General features: G+C 35.6%; 1 protein-coding gene and 1 long non-coding RNA gene across 3 annotated transcripts; both read right to left on the bottom strand.

Moving 5' to 3' along the window:
* Nucleotides 1-2,979: 2,979 nt before the first annotated feature.
* LOC133531076 (uncharacterized) lies at nucleotides 2,980-10,098 on the bottom strand. Of its 2 annotated transcripts, none has more exons than XM_061869172.1 (3): nucleotides 9,962-10,098; nucleotides 4,867-4,950; nucleotides 2,980-3,615 (listed from the first exon to the last, which is right to left on the bottom strand). In XM_061869172.1, the coding sequence occupies exons 2-3, from the start codon at nucleotides 4,946-4,948 to the stop codon at nucleotides 3,443-3,445; spliced, it is 255 nt and encodes an 84-aa protein (XP_061725156.1). In that variant the 5' UTR covers nucleotides 4,949-4,950; nucleotides 9,962-10,098; the 3' UTR covers nucleotides 2,980-3,442. The 2 variants fall into 2 exon arrangements, with proteins under 2 accessions (XP_061725156.1, XP_061725155.1); XM_061869171.1 differs by lacking the exon at nucleotides 9,962-10,098 and adding an exon at nucleotides 6,450-6,603.
* A 2,663-nt stretch (nucleotides 10,099-12,761) lies between these two features.
* On the bottom strand, nucleotides 12,762-19,149 carry LOC133531079 (uncharacterized). Its single transcript, XR_009801446.1, has 5 exons — nucleotides 18,476-19,149; nucleotides 15,331-16,981; nucleotides 14,302-14,376; nucleotides 13,999-14,166; nucleotides 12,762-12,934 (listed from the first exon to the last, which is right to left on the bottom strand). It is a non-coding gene; the product is annotated as an uncharacterized LOC133531079 (long non-coding RNA).
* Between the last annotated feature and the right edge of the window lie 1,359 nt (nucleotides 19,150-20,508).

The raw sequence follows: 20,508 nt of genomic DNA on the forward strand, positions 1-20,508 counted from the left end.
TTGGTGTTTACAAAAACAAACATTACGATGTGGGGTTTGTGTTTAAGTTTCATTTAGTTGTTAATAAAGTGTTTATCAATGAGACAAGTACCTTTATTTTTGCCGTAGTTATCTTAAGTGTAGTAATTCTGGTATCGCTATCTCTTGCAATAACCGTCGCCATAAACAAATTATGAAGGGCTATAGTATAGGTTCTGTTGTAAAGGTTTCTGTAAAAGTAACACCTAAAAAACATATTTCCTAAATAGGAAAAAATAACAGAATAATATTTCGTGTTTATAATTAACGAAGACATAGACTATATTTTCCGATAATTTCCGAGTTTTATTTTTTGTTCTACATGGGTTATTTGGTGGTCAATGTTGACCATTTTTCGAAATTCTCAATTTTCACAACTACTTTTCTAATTGAAGATATTATTCTAAGATGATAAAATTTATTTACCAATATAAACAGGGCAAGGCAGGGTTCAAAAAAGTAACTCTTGATTAAAACGTAGTGATTATATGCTCTTTGCTCTTGATTTGCAATAGTGTTGCCACAGAAAATAGATAAAAACCGTGTAAATGGACCAAAATCGTGAACATTTTAGATGGCCACCATTTTGTTTGTAATATAAAATACTCATTTTACACCTAATCATACAAAAAAAAGATTTATTTGAATAACTATTTTGAATCAAAAATTAGAGCACATTATGTACAAGCAGATTATTTCCTTTGAATGAGCACTGCTCGGAAATTGGAAGATAAAAAAAATAAATGGTGGTGATCTAACACTTCTAGGTATCATAAAGGTTGTGTAAGTATCATGATGGAATGCCCTGGACTAGACACGACTCAAAATGGAAAATAGGTAGTTGTCAGACTCGTTTCTTAAATAACGGTTTAACATAAAGTGTTAATTAAATTTTTACCGAAGTTCTTAATAAGAGGGTTGAATGTAGCAATAAGAGAAAATAATTATTCACGGTACGGCGCCCCGCGACCCCGCGCGGCCTAGACCGCCGACCGACCTAAATAGCGGGGATCGTTCTCTTTTACTCTCATTAAGATGTAATTAGAGTGACAGAGAAAAATGCCCGCAATTGACGAACTTCGATTTTCGCGGTTATAGCCCAGAACGTAAGTACTCCGGGCGCGGGCTACGTTCTGGTTTCTTGCTAAATCTATCCAAGGTTATTTCTGCATGGCATCTTTTCCGGCTCTGCACTGCATCACGTTACAGGCCATTAATGATAAGTAGGTATACTTATTACTGCATAAAGTAAACAAACGAATAGTGTATATTGCACTTCTTAGAAATGATATCATAATTCCCACTAGGTACTTGTGATAAAGTAATCATTTTTATCTCATACTAGAATTATAAATATAATTTATACGAATCGGGGAACTCCCGCCTAAAAACCAGATGCTACATTTTGTTTGCTTTTAAATAATATTTATGTTCGGTCGAGTTCACACACATTGCGTGGATTTCTGAGTTCTGACGTTTCCTGGTGATACCAGGCAAAAAAATACTCCTTAAATTTGTGGTGAGAACTATAAGCCATAATAAAATATTGGAAATACATTTTGACATGATTATTTTTACTTACAATCATCATTATACTTTATTCGTGAAAACAAAGATAGTTCAATTTTAAAGTGCACTATTTGGTCATGAGAAAATATCAGGTATTTTTCTCGGGTGAAAAATATTTTTTACTGGTATCATTCTAATGACTCGTATATCATAAACCTTTGGTTTATAATTGTAATTTTTATACTTACTATCTCGTCTCGTTTTAAACAAAAAATATTTTCGATTCAATTTGTTTATAAAAAAATAAAAAGCATTTAATTCAGACAGAGCCCATACAATTTTGTTAGTTAATCTTAAAAACTAATTATTAATTGATGTACTTAACTAACTTTATACAGCGTGCCGGCTGCAGCTATATAATTATGTGGCAATGTGGCAATCTCACCTACCTAAAATTATTGTCATTTTCTTAAAAGTAAAAACTATAATTGATTGAAAGTTATATGAAGCGTTTCAATGTAATCCGCCGTTCGTGCGACGGAAGCAGCAGCGAGCGGCGGCCATAGTATACCATTACATCTATCCTCCATTTCAAACAAATTGCAAAATTGTTTACGTCATGACTCATGTCATTCGACTTTCAACAGTTTGAACGTGTAAATGTAGTTGCTCTCCTTTGTCCGTGTTATTTCATGGTTATATTGGTCGAGTTGTTTGAGTTTACGTTTTTGTTACCTAGAGTCATGATTCTTTTTTGTGAAGATAGCAAGTTTTATCTAGTTTTGGAGCTACGGATAAGTAAATACCTGCAAAGTGGCACCTTACATGCAGTCCCACAAATTTAGATTTCCGTTAACTTTTCCTTGCGAAAGGTAATTGCTCGACAATTTACTTTGAAATTTTGTTTACGGTAACTGCCCATTTTGATTTTTTTTAATTAAATAAGAGTTCATACAAAGAATATTAACTTCATATAAAAATAATAATAAATAACAATAATATTTACAGTAAAAAAAATTTACTATCCCTGAAACGTCAAATTATGACACCTGTCGAATTCCACGCAATAAAAGATGAGTGTTTACCTATTTTTTTTTCTTATTTTTTTTTTAGTATCTTATTTTTTAGTTTTTTTTTTTCAGAGGTTGGCAATAAAGAGGATTTGTATTGTATTGTATTGTATCTGCTGAAAAAGTCAATAACTATGCTGGAAATCGGTAGAGGTTGCTGAAGGGATGCTATACAGCCACCCCAACTTCATTTGGCTTGTTGTACTTCCAAACTGAAGAGGCCATTTTTTTTCAAGTACAAATTAGTACTAATTGTGTACTAAATTCTCAGTTGATAAAAATGCCAAAACGCAATGTGGGGTTGCCAGGCAGCATGACGTTAAATACTTACACGTTAGCATTTGAACATTCAATCTCTTACCCAGATTGAAAAATAAAAGAATTTTTAAGACAAAAAATATTTATTGCACCACAATTTTAATTTTATATAAAAACAAATAAAAAAGGAAATTTTGAAGGATATTTATTTCTGTGTAGCTACAAGTTGATAAACAATAAATTGGTTTGTTTCTCCACGGTGACAAGTTAACAACTGACACCTAACGTTAACAAATTCCTATCCATTTCTGGGTCGATAGTTAACAACAGTAGGTACATAAAGTTAATGTTTAATTGTTGGATCAGCACTATACGGTGAATTGTCAATGTCAGCGTGGTAAAACATGGGTCTGGTCCGGGTGGCTAGCCAAAATGACAATCGAAAGTCGACAAACGCCATACAAAAAAAATGTATCGGGATGATAGAAACTTCGAGAATTCACGTGACTATTTTCATACACTAAGCCTCGCCAGCGTCTCCCGTCAACGATTGTCATCTTGGCTAAGCACCCAGATAAATTCGCGCGTTACAGCTTATCGATTTCATCAATGACTTCGTTGGCGACTTTTCCAGCGATGTAGCCGCTGACGCCACCAACTACGCCGCCAGCGATGCCGCCGACCACGGCCCCGCAAGCGGCCCCCGCCGGTCCCCCGCAGCACCCGATGTAGGCCCCGTACGTAGCACCAGCGCTTGCACCTGTAAAATAAATTTCTGCATAAACTGTGCTATAACGTCAATGTGGGGAAGATAGTATGTAAGGGAAGACCGTCTACAAGCTCCTGCATTTGTACTCATACTTCACTTACAGAAGGTCGGTAGAAGAGAAAGAGTGAAGCTCTTCCTTTCTGACCGTGTCTAAGCGACGTACGACAAATACGAGTTCTATTTGCAAGTTATCTGGCAACTACCTACCAGGTATCAAGCTAAACAAAGTTTACTTATTTAAGAATAAAATCGTAAATAAACTAAGTTCTCCAACCTCTCGTTTGCTGAAAACTTAAATAATGATGATGGAGTTCGGTAGGAGTTGTTGGTCAGAGTCGTGAAATGCTCTTCAGCAACCCCAAATTCATTTGGCTTTTACTATCGAATTAAAGGGGTATTTTTTTCAAGTAGGTAGAAATAGTACTAAATCATTATTTTATAATTAAAAAATCCCCAAAACGGTAGGTATGTGGAGCAGCGAGGTAGAATAGAACCCAAGCTCCGATGGTCAAGGCCGCACAGAGATGAACCGACGGTATTAAAACGTTTCCTGACCGGTGGCATGGTGACAACTCTGCAGTATGACATATAAACATTAATAAAGTATCAAGACAAACCTTATTGGCTTAACGATACTTTTGTAATTAAGTTTAGTATTGCGTTGTAATTACCTGAATACATAAAAAAAATATGTTGTATCCGGTCATAAATGAAAGGTGAATAAGGATAAAAATAAGTTATTTTTCATTCCTAAAGTTAAGAACTGGAATTCGGTATGGGTTGCTGGAGAGATGCTCTACAGCAACCCCAACTTCATTTGTCTTATACTGTTAAAGTATAGAGGTATTTTTTTAAGCAACTGCAAATTAAGGACCAATAGTGCACTAAATTCTAATATTATAAAAAAATCGGCCAAGTGCGAGTCGGACTCGCGTACGAAGGGTTCCGTACCATTATCTATAAAAACGGCAAAAAAATTACGTTTGTTGTATGAGAGGCCCCATAGATATGTATTTTATTCTGTTTTTTAGTATTTGTTGTTATAGCGGCAACAGAAATACACCATCTGTGAAAATTTCAACTGTCTAACTATCACGGTTCATGAGATACAGCCTGGTGACAGACGAACGGACGGACGGACGGACGGACAGCGGAGTCTTAGTAATAGGGTCCCGTTTTACCCTTTGGGTACGGAACCCTAAAAATGACAAAACGTAATGTGGGGTTTGCTAGACATCATACCTTTAGCGCCGCCGTATCCGGCCCCTGCGACGGCGGTGCCGGCTTCAATTGCAGTCCTCCTCTCTTTGTTTCTTTTACCCATTTCTGAAAAAATATAGGTACATTTTAAGGGTTGCTTGATATGGCCGCGAACATTCTACATCACAGATACATCTGAGCTAATAAAGACATTTTGACATTTAATTTTTACATATACGGAATACCTGTCACGTAAAATGTTTGAAGACATTTTTTGTAAAAAAAAATTGATACAAGCTTTTATCGCAGACTGTACTTTTCTTTCAACACAGAGAGACAATTCTAATAAACACAATGTGGTTGCATTGCTTTACCACAGAGTTCTATGATCGCCTCCTGTGTCCATCATCAGATCAATTCGATGGTACAGTCACGTCTAAAAATATCGCCACGACCAAAGTGCCAAAAATATGTATATACACGAACTTATTGCCCATATATTAAGGTAATGTATACATATTTTTAGCACTTTGTTCGTATCAATATTTTTAGACGTGTTTGTACCATAATGTTGCATTGTTAACTGACATTATGTATTTGAAGTTTCAGCTCAATCGAATCGAATGCCTGAGTGATGACGTGGCGTGGTGCGGAGATAAGTGTCTGAGTGACGTCATGGCGTGGCGCGGAGATATATATAATTATATATATATATATAGTACCTGGGCGACCGAGCTTTGCTCGGTTATAACTATTTATTGTAATATGGTGGTCTATAGGTGATAATCTTAACTACATTTTTTTACTAAATTAAACTTGTCTAAAACTATAAAAATTAAAAAATTATATATAAACTTGTTTAGCACTCGTTTAGCAGTCCGCGTCTTAACCCGCTGGTCCAGACAGACAGTAGCCGGTAACACGAAATTAGCGACCATATTCTGCGTCGAAAGAAAAACGCATGAAAAAACGAAAACACGCGTTTTCCCAAATATAAAACTAATCTAGATCGATTGTTTACCCCCAAAAACCCCCATATACCAAATTTCAGCAAAATCGTTAGAGCTGTTTCCGAGATCCCGGAAATAAAAAAATAAAAAATATATATATATATATATATTTATATATATATATATATATATACAAGAATTGCTCGTTTAAAGGTATAAGATATAAGCGGAGATAATGAGTCATCAAATAATTTATGAAAACCTTAGTCCAAATTAAAATATCAAAGATGATCATGGAGCATCCAATATATTAAGCGACGCCTTTAAATAACATAATTATTAGAGAACATGCAATCTGACAAAAATGCATTATTGACCTAAATAAGTAAATCCCTAAAGACAACCAAATACCTACAAACTAATTGTAAAGTATACGAATATTGCGCAACATAAAGTAACAAGTTAACAACCTAAAAAAGGAACTTTATAATGCAACCCCATGACGTTTTTTAATTAAACCTTTATTTCGACAACGTCCAAAATAATAGTGACCTTTGCCCCTCATTTTGCATTTTTTTCTAGCGTATATAAATAATAAGTAGAATAATGATATAAGAATAGTGTTTTGTTCGATTTAATTTAAGTGTTAAAATTTAATTACAATTAAAAACTTACTATTCAGATAATCCTTCTGGACGTAAAGTTTCACTGGTAAATAACCTCAAATATAAAAACTGCGCAAGAGCAGAGCCCGCTCTGGCCGCGTTCAGACTACGCCCAGGCTATTTTATCCATATTTCATCAGTCCTTTGTGTCGGATGCGGGGACTACCCGAATATTCCGTTCGACGAAATACCCGAACAACTTTCCCAATTCATAAAAAAATAACTTAAATAAATGAAATTTACATTTGAAAATATTTAAGTAAAACTAAAATAATTAATAGATATTTATTTATATTTTAATATACAGATACTGTTAAAGATGTTATAATATTTATTTTAATATAATGCTGCGTTAGTGTTGCCATAATTACAAGCCATTGGAACATGCTACCATAGACAAAGTATTTTTTTTAACTAAACTGCTTTCTCGCCTGCAAACCAAAGAGCATATAATCACTACGTTTTAAGAGACGGGACTTCCATACTAGCGAGTGGAATCAGTTTGTTTCGCAAATCATTACCAAAATATACGACAAAGAACTGTCAAAGAACCATAGTACCAATATAAGCGATATAAATAGTGTAGTACGATACACGCTTGCGATTCTTATCGATATCGATAAAATGGGGAGGGTTGAAACATAGGCTCCGGTCTACAAATTTTGTACTCGAAATTAGGTTAGCATAGTTTCATCACATTTAAGTTGTATGTTATATAGTGGATAGTTCTTTGAGTGGACTAATATCTGGTCGGGCTTAATGTGGACCCGAATTATTTTAATACAGTTTTTAAGTCGTGTTTTTTTTTCATTGAAAGCTTTATTTTCAAAATGATCTGCACATACATGTTTCGATAAATGTAACTTTTATATGGGAAGATGTATCAGGTCTTCGTTCCCAACAAATTTGACCCACTGCCTGCATCTGAAAACATACAGCCTTGGACAAACATGACTTTATCTACAGTTTATATTCCAAGTGTTTGCTAATGAGATGATCAACTGATTATTTAGCGCTAATATGCATCTATAAATCATATTTTTCGGCATCCAGTTATCAACAACCCTTTATCAATGCTCTAACTTTTTATGTATTTATATGTCTGTTAATCATGAGAACCGGTCTGGCATAATAATATATGCCTATGGTTATTTCTCGTCTTGGTACCACGATACCACCAATTTCAGTGCCGAGATTTGGCGTAATTTGTGAGTTTTCTGGCAACGGTATTAAATTAGACAAAGTTTATATTACCTATAAGTATTTGAGAATAATATAGTTAGTATTATTTTTTCCTTGGAATTCACCCAACTTCATTTGCATACAGAACTGCCATGAAATTTGTCGTTTCCAAGCAAAAGGTACCACATTGTCGCTTGTAATAAGGAGGTTCTGACAGGGTATTCTTATAAAGATACAAGCAAATTTTTTCCTGGTAGTAAGTAAGGTTGCCAACCTTAGTGCACAGTTTTGCAGTACATTTGCGATCAATTTGCGGGACTTGGGTATACAATGCGGGACTCCTTCGCCCGGCTTAAGTGGGAAAGGTATACCTATTGGCCGTCAACGTATTGAAAGGCATGAAAAATAGAACCAAGCTAACTTTCTAAATATTTCTAGCACACTAGCATATAAATTTTATGGCATAAACAATAAAGAAAATAGTTTAGGTACTAGTATAGATAGATTTAATCCTTGAAGATTCCTTATTAAAATCGCGCGCTGGTGCAAACCGTAGGTAATAGTTATATTATTATAATAGAATGCTCATGAAAGGGTACAGACAGCTGCAGAGAAAAGGTACCACCTCTGCATAAAAGCTTATATGCACGGTGGTACCTTTTCTCTGCATCTGACCGTGACATAACCGTGAACAAGGTAAAAATATACTTAGCAAATACGTTGCGCTGTTGAGCACTACGAATACAATATAACAACGTTTTCAGGATGCTGATGGGGTTGCCACGGCACTGTAGTGCGTCGGGAATGTTCGCGGAGGCGCACACGGATGACTTTTTTGCAATTATACGCAACAGATCGGCGTCACTTATGCAGAGACTGTGTGGCAGTACCAATAGCATCCTGAAAACGTTGGCAGGTAAGATAGATGCACCACTGCTCATGCACTGGAATGGACTGCATGTGGCAGCCACAGATGCTGAGAAGTGGTGCATCTAGATTGCCTAGTTATAGTTATATTTATTTTTTTATATTTATTTTTTTGTACTTGTAGATATATTATTAAATTTATTATTATTATTTTGTATATCACTAACCTTAATTAATTTTAAGATTTGTTGTAAATACTAACAATTATGGATCTATTGTGGATTCGAATTAAATAAATAATTGAAAAAAAATAATTGAATTGAGGGATTCGTATTTAAAAAATGTTTGTCTTAATACTTTTATACGTAACGTAACGCTTATTTATGATTCGGAATAAAATTTAACATAAGTATCCTACGAGTATTCCAAACGATAGATTGGTTTTTAAAATGATATGGTGGAACAAAGAGACAACTATGCAAACAAAATTATACTTCATGAGCACTATACCAAAGTACAAAATTCCCTGTTAGCCCATTCTTATATCAACATTATCGACACAACATACAGACCATACCATACTGATGTGAGTCATCAGGCATCAGGCATCGTCGTGTTCTAAAAATATTCATAACTAGTTTTAGCCCGCGACTTCGTCTGCGTGGAAATGGAATTAATAATAATAATATTGAGTTTTATTCCCTACTTAAGAAATAATTGATTACTGATACAAATTTCTACCCTCCTTTTCACCCCCTTAAAGGATGATTTCTGGGATAAAAACTACACTTTGTCCTTTCCCGGGACTCAAATTATCCCTATACTAAATTTCATCTAAATCGGTTCAGCGCTTTAAGCGTGAAGAGGTAACAGAACACCACACACTTTCGTTCGCATTTGTAATATTAGTATGGAAGTATGGAGGATGATTATGAAAATGATATGTACATAAATTGATTACTCACTACACCTAGTATTTATCCTATAGGGACAGATATACCCACGTGTCAGAAAGGCTAAGTGTATGCAACGACATAGGCTGATATTCATAGAAACTGAAATTTGCTTCCAGATTTTTGTTTTTAAATACGGTCCTATATCTTTATCTATTAAATACTAAATTTGTATATATTAAATACAAAACCCTAATTTTTTAGTAGAATTAAAGAATACATAAATCGATTAATTATTTATTCTTATTTGTTATTCGTTACGAATCTACATATCTAAATATAATTATAGGTAAAAGGATCAGGAAGAACGATCCAATCACAAACAATTTAAAAATCGCTATAAGAAATATCTAACTGATGTTGTGCAAGACATCGAAAACTTGACTGGAATAGTGAAGACTACGGATAATTTATTCAATAAAGTCGAATTCAATTTATTCAATGTTGTCTGAATGGAGACTGAATAATAATTAATAAACAATAATTCATATTTTTTGCAATATTTTAAATGAGCACTTACTTGTATATTATGCTCTGATGCACAAGTCTGATCAACAGTCGGTTCCACGTACACCTCGCCACGATCTGAAATAGCTACACAATACCTAACCTCTTAATGTCCAAGTCAATGCGCGGGCGCTGCGTCATTTTAGGCGCTGTACGTAATAGCGTGTAAATAAAGGGCACGTTTTATTATGCTACAATGTACAGTATATATAGCTCTCTTTTTAACGAATATGGTTAGAAAAAACAGGTAACCGTCGAATTTGTAACTAACTTCAGTTTAAAACAGGCCTTTTATGAATTCTAGGACAGTAGAAAGACTAGAGGGGCTGTGAATACAGGGCTTTAGATTTTACAGATGTGGCAACATTTGAGCTAAATTGCGGGGGTTCCCTGTTCTGTTAACAACCTAATCAACGTACGTCCGATAAGAACGCGGCTATGGGTTAGAGCGAGAAACATCGTTCGGCACATGTAAATTAGTATTTTTACATGAAGTATCGTATCCAACATAATTATATATTCTATATATATAAATGTACGTGTCCTGACTGACTCATCAACGCAGAGCCGAAACTACAAATGCTAGAAAGTTGAAATTGACACACTAGGTTGCACTTAGGTACAAGAGCTAAGAAGCGATTTTGAGAAATTCAAATTCTAAGGGGGTTAAAAAGGGGATGAAAGTTGTATGGGGTTCAAGTTTTATTATAAGCTAGGAACTTGACACTTTGTAAAAAGGGATTTTATTAAAATAGAAGAAAACGTAATTTCAACGTTCTTGAAAATTCTTCCCTCAAACTGGTGAAAATGGGGTTGAAAGTTTGTATGGTGATCAAACATTTTTTTGAGTGCAGGACTTGAAACTTTGTATAAAGGCATATTGTGAGTATTGGAAAAAAAAGAGTATTTCAGCGTTTTGTAAACTCATCCCCTAAAAGGGTTAAATGTAGGTTGACAGTTTGTATGGGGTTCAAAATTTAGTTTAACCTAGGAACTTGAAACTTCGTAAACAGATATTTGATTAAAAAAGAAGAAAAATAATTTCAGCGTTTTTTAAAATTCATCCTTCAAGGTGGTGAATAAGGGGTTGAAATTTTGTATGTAGATCAAACATTTTTGTGAGTGCGGGACTTGAATCGTTGTATCACGACATATTATTAGAATGCAAGTAAAGTTATATCAGCGTTTTTAAAAATTCATCCCAAAATTGGGTTAAAAAGGGGTTGATAATTTGTATCAGGTTTAAAATTTAACTTAAGCTAGGAACTTGTAAATTGGTACTTCATTAAAAGTAAAGAAAACTGTTTTAAGAGTTTTTGAAAATTCATCCCCCAAGCTAGTGAAAAAGGGGTTGAAAGTTTGTATGGAGGTCAAACATTTATTTGAGTGCGGGACTTGAAACTTTGTATATGGGCATATTATTAGAATAAAACAAAAATAATTTCAGCGTTTGTAAAAATTCTTCTCCTAAAAGGGTTAAATAGTGGTTGAAAGTTTGAGTCCATTACAAATACTTTAAAACTTCATAGAAAAACATGATGGAAGATTAAAAAAAGTTATTTTAACGTTCTTGATAATTCAATCCCTAAGGGGGTTAAAAAGGAGATAGAAATTTATATGTGGTATTCTTTTAAGCTAGGAACTTAAAACTTGGTAAACAGGCATAACCTCTATATAGAAATAGACGAAAACTGAGACATATCACCTTTTTTGACAATTCATTCCCTAAGTTAACAATAAGACACACTAATAGGAAACAAGAAAAGTGAATTCAGCGTTTTTAGAAATTAATTCCCCAAGGGAGTTAAAATGGCGTTCATTGAAAGTTTGTATTAATCCCCTAAATTAGTGAAAAAAAATTGAAAATCTTCTTAAAGGATTGAGAGGGATTATATCGAGAACAATTTTTTCACTTAGGGGCTTGAAACTTCGTAGGTTGTGTCAGACAAATCTCATGCGTTGTATAATTATTAACAAGTGATTAACCGTCCCTACTGCTACCTTTTGCTGCACAATATTATATGCTCATGTATATAACCACTAACATACAAATGCATGCGTTCGAAGTCGCGGGCAACAGCTAGTATATATATATATATATATATGTATATAAATGCACGTGTCCTAACTGATTGACTGACTACAAATGCTATAATATTGAAATTTATACACTAGGTTGCATTTATAAAGAGTACAAGAGTTGAGAAGCAATTTTGAGAAATTCAACCCCTAAGGAGGTTAAAAAGGGGATGAAAGTTTTTATGGGGTTCAAGTTTTATTTTAAGCTAGGAATTCAAAACTTCGTAAAAATATTAAAATACAAGAAAACAAATTTCAGCGTTTTTGCAAATTCATCCCCTAAGGTGGTGAAAAAGGGGTTGAAAGAAGAAAATGCCTAAAAACATTCATTATATAACTAGCTATTTAGTGTACTTGACATACAGAAAAATAAAGGATAACCGATCCAAAATCTTATAAATGGTTAATTGTGAGCACGCTTAGTCCACCCAATTCTTTCGCACAAAACGCGCCATAGCGCTTTTATCGTTAGTCAAAACCAGTCCCATTTAATATCAGTACCTGGATCAAAATTCTTTTCGTTCCTGGGTCAAAACAAAGTTATATACAAGCGTCAATTTTTCAATCTCGCTTGTATCTCAAAAATATTATTCGAGTTCTCGATCAAGTTTGTAAAGTCCGATATTTTCTGTCAACGAGATTGAATCTCGAAAATCCGCTCGAGATTTCACGAGATCGAGATGACATTCCCTAGATGGGGTACCTAATTGAGATTTAAATAATTGATCCAGCTATCGATTGAAGTATACATTTATTCAAATTACACTGTTTCAATATAATCACTTTATTTATTAAGTAGTTCAAAGCAACAGATGGTCACGCTTATCGTTCTTTATCTCTATGCATGTATATATTTATATAATTCTGTTTGACATTCCGTACGTATGTGTCGTAGTCTCGTCTGCTCCTGCAAAATAAACATATCATCAATATGAAGTGAATTAAAACAGCTTATTTTGGAAACAAATTAAATTGGGGGTGTCTCGGCAAATTCTACGAGCGGTCACCGAAGGGTTAAAGGGGAATACAAAATTGTGAAAATTCGCGTCACGTAGTATTATTTTCCCTTGATCCTTAATCTGGGGGCATTACTTGGCGGGGGCCAAGAGGAGTCAAGCCAAACGCAAAGGCACTACCTACCTTTTCTCGAAGCGCTTTGACGTCTTTTTAAACCCAAGGGTTTGAATTATACCAGATAAACAAAATTCTCGCGATAAAATATTTTATAGTGAACTTATGTACTTTCGATTTTATTCATAAACAAAAAACGATTTCGTCACTGACTCATTCAGTCATCAAAACCCTGAAGTCCTAGAAAGCTGAAATTTGGTATGTAAGCTATAATCAGTACACAAATAACAAAAACATTCTAAAATTTCAATTTTTTAGGCCCTAAAGGACGTGAAAGGAGGGCTGGAATTTTGTATGGGGAATCAATAACCGCTGAACGGATTTAGTTGAAATTTGGTATTTAGATAGTTTTTGTTATAGGGAAGGGGACATAATAGTTTCAACCCCAAAATCACCCCGTAAGGGTGAAAAGGTGAAAAAGGGCGTCAGGGGGAAAAGGGGATTGAAATTTTTATGGGGAATTAGTAAAAACACATTGTATAAAAGATGCCTCAACTCTTTAAATTAGGGGATGGAAGATTGTCATAAGCATCTTACAAAAAGAAGCGAAATCCCACCAAAAACATTTTCATGGAAAATGTTGCCAAGACGAAACCACTCGCACTGTCAAAAAATTATCAGTTCTCTTGTAGAGCCAAGCTTCTAACTCTACAACTTCTACAAGCCTTAACTTCACAAACTCTACACCTTAGTCAAAATATGTGGCCGTTTCATTACAACAAGAACTCTCATAATAAAAAATAATGAATAGTGATGATTTTTCACCATACGCCCATGTCACGGTAACGATACGACCAAGCCAAATATTAAGCTAAATTGTGTGGAATGCCTTAAACCTACGTTAATCCTGATGGTCATCCCTGACGGCTTGACGGCTGACGAAGTATCCGACAACGCCGCCGACGACGGCGCCCGCCGGGCCGCCGGACAGCCCACCCACGGCCGCTCCCACAGCCGTGCCGGTCGCTGCACCGACCACTCGCTGAACCGGCCTAGCGACACCTGCACCTTCACAAAACAATATTTCAATTTAATTCACGGCAAAATTTCTCCAAGCCGATAACTGGCGGAAAAAAAATGTCTTTTGCCTACTCTGTCAGTGAGTGTAAGGGTAAAATTGTATACCTAAAGTACGGTATTTACCTATTCTGATACCATTATGAATGACTTCTCCAACGACGGCATCAGGTGCTGCATTATTCGCGTCCCCTTCCATATCTGAAACCAAAGAATGTATAAGATGTTATATCACTACAAGTTACTTCTACTTATCATGACAAAGTGTAATAGTGTCATAAGATGATGCGTAAATAAGCCAATAAATTAAAGGAGAATAAAAGATATGGCGCGCAAAACGTATCACTTTTTGCGCACATCATAGAACAACAATGACTCATTCAGAGCATGAGAAATGTAAAATAATAAAATATTGTGCAACATAACCCTCACCGTTTAAAATTGCTTGATTATTATTAAGATTCGAGATTGTAGGTTGTGTTTATCTCAATTAGAGATATTATCAATTAGAGACAAAGAATTTTTTACATTTAAAATATTGTTAACGATGTCCTGATATTCCGTGAAACGGAAAACGATTATCAAGCCCGAAATCGGGACTGATTTCGGGCCTGATATCGAGAAGGGTGGATGTAATTGGCGCTATACTTTTTATGAATGCGAAAAGCACGAAATACAGATCTTTCTTTTTTATTGAATCTATATATTCTTTTTGCTTTTGTTATTGTAGTAAACGCGCCCGATTAGTCATTAATATAGCACACAAATAGCTACCACACTGTCGTCAATACGTGTGTTTGACTTAATCCTCCCGTCATACCATTTACAACAGTTATATTGACAAATACAACCGAAAAAAAGTACCTCGGTAGGTACAGGTACCCTTTTGGCTAATAAGACACATTTGGACATCGACGTAACCTCTTCTGTTTATAGAATAAAATAAGTATTTGGCACTTTTCTTTCCACGGGCAATTAGTGCTCATCGAGACAATTCTAAAAACCCCAAACACAATTAGGTCGCGTTGTTTTATCACAGAGTTCCTATCGCCACCTTTTGTCGGGTTATTCCCACTACATACATAGTTACATTTGTAATAAATAAACAAACAAACTGGTCAAGCTAAATAAAACCGATTAATAAAAAACACTTACCGCAATATTACACAATTACACTAAATAAACAAATGCACTCCGTTGGCGAGTGGTTTAGTCGACATTCCGCAGACACTGAAATAATACGTAGATCAGTGTTGCCAGGTTAGTGGAAGAGAATTATCGTATTTGAGTTCTAAAATTATCGATCCGATGAAAAAAATCGTATGCCTGTCAAAACAGCACTACCCCTAAAATTTCTTGCAAAATAAGCTATGGTCCGATGTAAATATTCGTCTAAAATGCTAAAACATCAGTTTAATATTTTTATATGTTTGTGACAGATCCGAACGGCTTACAGGACTTTTCGACATTTTTGACTGACACCAAGAAGCCGAACACCCAAAAGGTCCCTGAAAAGAAATTGTGGCCTATTTCTGAGGGAAAGTGTCATATTTTGCTTCAAATACGTACGACAATGCTTTTTGGAACGTACATCGTACCGGAGCCCAAATTATCGTACATGTACGATAATTATCGTACGCCTGGCAACACTGACGTAGATAATTATAAGTAACTACTACATAATACATACTATACTTGTATGAGCGTAGCATATATATGATATCAGTCTGTAGAAATAACCTCGATAGTTTCGCCCGGTGTTGCCATTTCAAAATTAATAAACATGCTAGAGACGGACAATCTAGTTAGTGCTTCTGAGCATTTTCCGCAAGTCGACCACCATTGTGCCTATAGACACGCAAGTCTAATCGAATTCTGCATACCATGTGTAATGATTGCATTGCCATCATTAATGTCAAATTTCTATGAAAATATTTCGTTAAATAATGACACTCCTTACTTTGTTATGTCGGTGCAAAGTTAGCTTAAGGTCAGTCCAGACGTAACTATTTTTTCCCTGATCTGATAAAATTGTCAGCTGAAATCAGGTGGTGTGAACGCAAAAATGAAATTGGCTCACATTCGATTGTAAGATTACGACTGATCAAACAGAGGTACGGACGAAAGAATGCCAATTTTTGACACTAGTTTGCGCGTTTGAGAGCATTTGTTTTATTTTGATCTAAGATTGGTGATTAAATTGTGTACATGTGGACGCTAGATGAAATTGACGCCAATTTATTTTCAGATAAACTTGGTCAATTTGATCATTCCCTCTGGATGGGCCTTTAGACACACTTTATGCTCACATGAATGACAACTTTTGTTTTAAAATCTGTGTATAATTCAACTAACACACATTTAAACTTACACATTAATAAATATTTGTAAAGCGCTTCACACATGTTACTTAATTCAGAATCCTAAGTAATCGTAAATCGTAAGTGTAACCGCCTTTATATAGGAAGAGTCTGACTGCACTAAATAGGATTTTTTTGGATCCTAGTTAGGCAGCCAGCTAGGACGACTGATTTGTAAGGTGTGTGAAGCGAGACCAAGAAAGATTTAAGTATTTTTGTACTTATAAAAAAAACAACATATTTATTCCTATTTTTTATTTCATACAATCATCATAATGCTGCAAGAGCGAGAGAAGTAAATAACTACTTATTTTTTCCACCCTGGCCCGAAGCCAACCCGACAAGAGATCCAATAACTCCGGCCACAGCACTACCAGCAGCGAGTCCAGCAACACCAGTTACAGTTGGCGGCTTTCCAGAAGTTTGGCCAGGTGTGGGTGGCATTTCTGAAATAAAGTAATTTACAATAAGTACTTTGTAAAAAAAAAAAAAATTTTATACATGATTTATCGCGGACTGTATTTTTCTTTCAACAGGGAACTAATACTCATTGAGACAATTCTAACAAACCCAAACAAACACATTGTTTTACCACGGAGATCCTAAGGTTACCTCCTGTGTCCATCATCAGATCGATCGTACCATAATATTCCATTATCACCCAACAAACGTATGTGACAAATACAAATGTATGTGAAATTTAAGTTCAATCGAATAATTGGGAAGTTCGTCTAATTTCGCACGATTTAAATCGAACACATACATTGCAAGTTAAATAAAAGCTTAAATACATTTTTTAATATAAGTTTCTGGGATTTAGTGGTCAAGGGTGCCTAGTATCCTTACAGTCTGGCTATGTTCATCTGTGTGGCAAATTCTCTCCCATCTCTATCTCTGTCCACCCGTCCGTTGCTTTTCGCTTCAACCCTATGGTGTTGGTCTGTCATCGAAAGTCTTTAAAATAAAATAAGGATCCAGAAAAAATATTTTTGATCGTCACTGACGTTTATTTTGATGCCAAGTTGCCATACAAAATAATTTACAACATAATTTTGTATTTTCTGTATATTTAATAAGCTTTTTCTACTAATGGGAAAACTTGGACTTGCGACCTTTCGAATCGCTCTAACCGGTCCGGGGCCGTTAAGACATAACATTCTTACGATAGATGTCGCTATGCGCCTCCCTAAGAACGTTTTCACATTTTCCGATCCGATATCGATGTAAATGTTTATTTATTTATTTATTTAAAACTGTCGGAAGCACCATCCGATATCGGATGTTGGAAGGTGTTCATGACAAAAAAGCCGCGGGAGAGTGCCATATGGCATGAAGTCCGTTTTTTAGTAATAATGATTTAGTAAATGCATAAATAAAAACAAAGGAACACATATATTTTACAATTTACGTCCTTCCGACAGCCGACATCAGATCGGACAATGTGAAAACGCTCTAAGGCGTGTAAACAAAAAGCTAAGGCGTGTAAACAAAAAGGAAGGAATTGAGAAGCATGCTTCTGGTACCTAAGCCTTGGCAGCTCAGTTGGTTAAGAGAAATCGGATCGGTGTTTTTAAAGTTCTCAAGTTCGAATATAACTCGAAGCGGGGAATTTTTCCATGATTACTTTAAATAATTATAATTCTCTCTCTCTCTCTCTCTCTTTGATGAAATACAATAGAGGAAAGTATGTTTGGAATTCAATACACAATAAGAAATGCAATTATTTTCCTAAATGGATTGTTTCCAGCTGATCTGTAACCGTGTAAAGCAGGGGGCCTAGTCAAGGTGCAAATCGTTTGCGCCGTAGCGAACGAAATGCTAATGTCTCTCTGTCACACTTATAAGGAAGAGTTATTGAGAGACATTACCGTTTCGTTCGCTACCTACCCGGCCCTAAGAAACTAGAGCTGTCCATCTTGTTGAATAAAAAAGGTACTCACTGTTTATTTTATCTCGTACTGAACAGAGTTGATTACTCGGTAGAACTGATTCTTCATGCCTCAGGAAATTGTTTATATACCTTCACAGATTACAAGAATATACTAATATATAGTACTTATATTTAGACGTATAGGTACTTACCCGGCACAGCGATATAGTTTTTGCATGTGGCAACATGATCTGGTGATACTGCGGTTCTTCCCAGTTCCGATGGAAAGTTACTTTTGATCGGACTGACAATGAAGGTATAAGTTGTTTATCTTTATGAATTTCATGATCTAAAGAGTACAACCCGAAAATAGGTTTGTATTAGTTTTTTTTTTAATACTACGTCGGTGGCAAACAAGCATACGGCCTGCCTGATGGTAAGCAGTATCCGTAGCCTAAGTACGCCTGCAACTCCAGAGGAGTTACATGCGCGTTGCCGACCCTAACCCCCTCCCACCCTCGTTGAGCTCTGGCAAACTTACTCACCTGCAGGAACACAACACTATGAGTAGGGTCTAGTGTTATTTGGCTGCGGTTTTCTGTAAGGTGGATGTACTTCCCCAGTTGGGCTCTGCTCTAGATATGGAATGACATCCAATGGCTGTGCCCTACCACACAAAGCGAGATGAAATTCACAATGCCCATACCTCTCTTTTGGACGTAGTTTAAGGACGTACCCGGGTCCAAGATGTATTTCATGAACCGTGATAGTTAGACAGTTAAAATTTTCACAGATGATGTATTTCTGTTTCCGCTATAACAACAAACACTAAAAAGTACGGAACCCTCGGTGAGCGAGTCCGACTCGCACTTGTAATAAAAGAGAGTTTTTTTTATGTTCATGTCACAGTTGCTGGATCTCCAAATAAATAAAAACTAAATTTTGAAAGTTTCGAGTCCTGTATTTTTTACCATTTCCATACGTAAGTATATTATTTGAATATAGGTCCATATATGCACATACTGTGATAATTTGCCATTTGCTATATATTTTACTAGATTTAAATATAAAATTCAACACGTGTCATCATCCCTATTGCAATATCTTTCTTAGACTTTGTACCAATAATCTTTGAATTACTTGCACTTACATTCTTATCAGAAAGCGAGATAGCAACCGACTTTATTCAAGTAAACATATACATCGTGTCATTAACTACGACGCGCGCCTTGACTCGTATTGCCATGTTATTAAAGGTTAGATTTGACAAATCTGCGCGTCATCGTGGATGACACGAGCTATACTAATATACAGAACGGGGAATAACAGACGCTTCGTTTGACAGTGTTGCCACAATTAGCGCAACTCGATGACGAAAGGGTTCAATAATATTACTTTAATGTGTAGTTGTATTACTCTTGCTTAAAATATATTTTGTTTAGTGGCTCTCCTGAAAACTTCATAGTTGTCTGTTGCAACATTTTCCCAATTTCACACTCTCGTCACAAATCTCCGCTATCAATATTTTTTTAGGTTTCTATAAAAAGAGGGGTAAAAAGGTAAAGAGGTGTGAATGTTTAAATATAATTATGATAATGATATGTACGGTTTTTAACAACATTATTTATTTAGTCTTCATGATATCGGGTGTGTTTTTGCTTACAGGATGACTCACGCTGCAACGGTCCAGGCCCGGGACACTTCAGTTTTCTATAGAAAGTATCGCGTAATCACAGATCTCCCGTCATAGAAAAAGAACTGTCGGGTCGGGTCGGAAGCTCGGAAGCCTCGTCCTGGGCCGTTCTAGCGTGAATCATCCTTGAGTAAGTCCAGAGGATCTCCTGTGTGTTTTGAACTTTTTGGGCATCATGCACAATGTGGTAATTGGCGCTGGGTAAATGGACTGTGTAGGTGGACGTCGCACTTCAGTGTATCTCGCTACCTACACTTAAGAGGAAAGAGGACGGCCGCTTCTCCGTACAAACGTAGTCCCTATTTTTCTCTCTGGATATTGACATCATGGAAAATATTTATACATAATTTGATGTAAGGTCACTGTGGGCAAGACCGTCTACAAGGCAAGTCCGTCAACACATTATAACT

This window comes from Cydia pomonella, chromosome 24, assembly GCF_033807575.1.
Source record: "Cydia pomonella isolate Wapato2018A chromosome 24, ilCydPomo1, whole genome shotgun sequence".
Lineage (NCBI taxonomy): Eukaryota > Metazoa > Arthropoda > Insecta > Lepidoptera > Tortricidae > Cydia > Cydia pomonella.

Bases quoted from the DNA above. Each gene is read 5' to 3' on its own strand.
- LOC133531076 (XM_061869172.1), bottom strand. From the start codon at position 4,948: ATGGGTAAAAGAAACAAAGAGAGGAGGACTGCAATTGAAGCCGGCACC. The intron at 3,616-4,866 runs GTATGATGTCTA...TTTATTTTACAG, and splicing joins CGGATACGGCGGCGCTAAAG to GTGCAAGCGCTGGTGCTACG.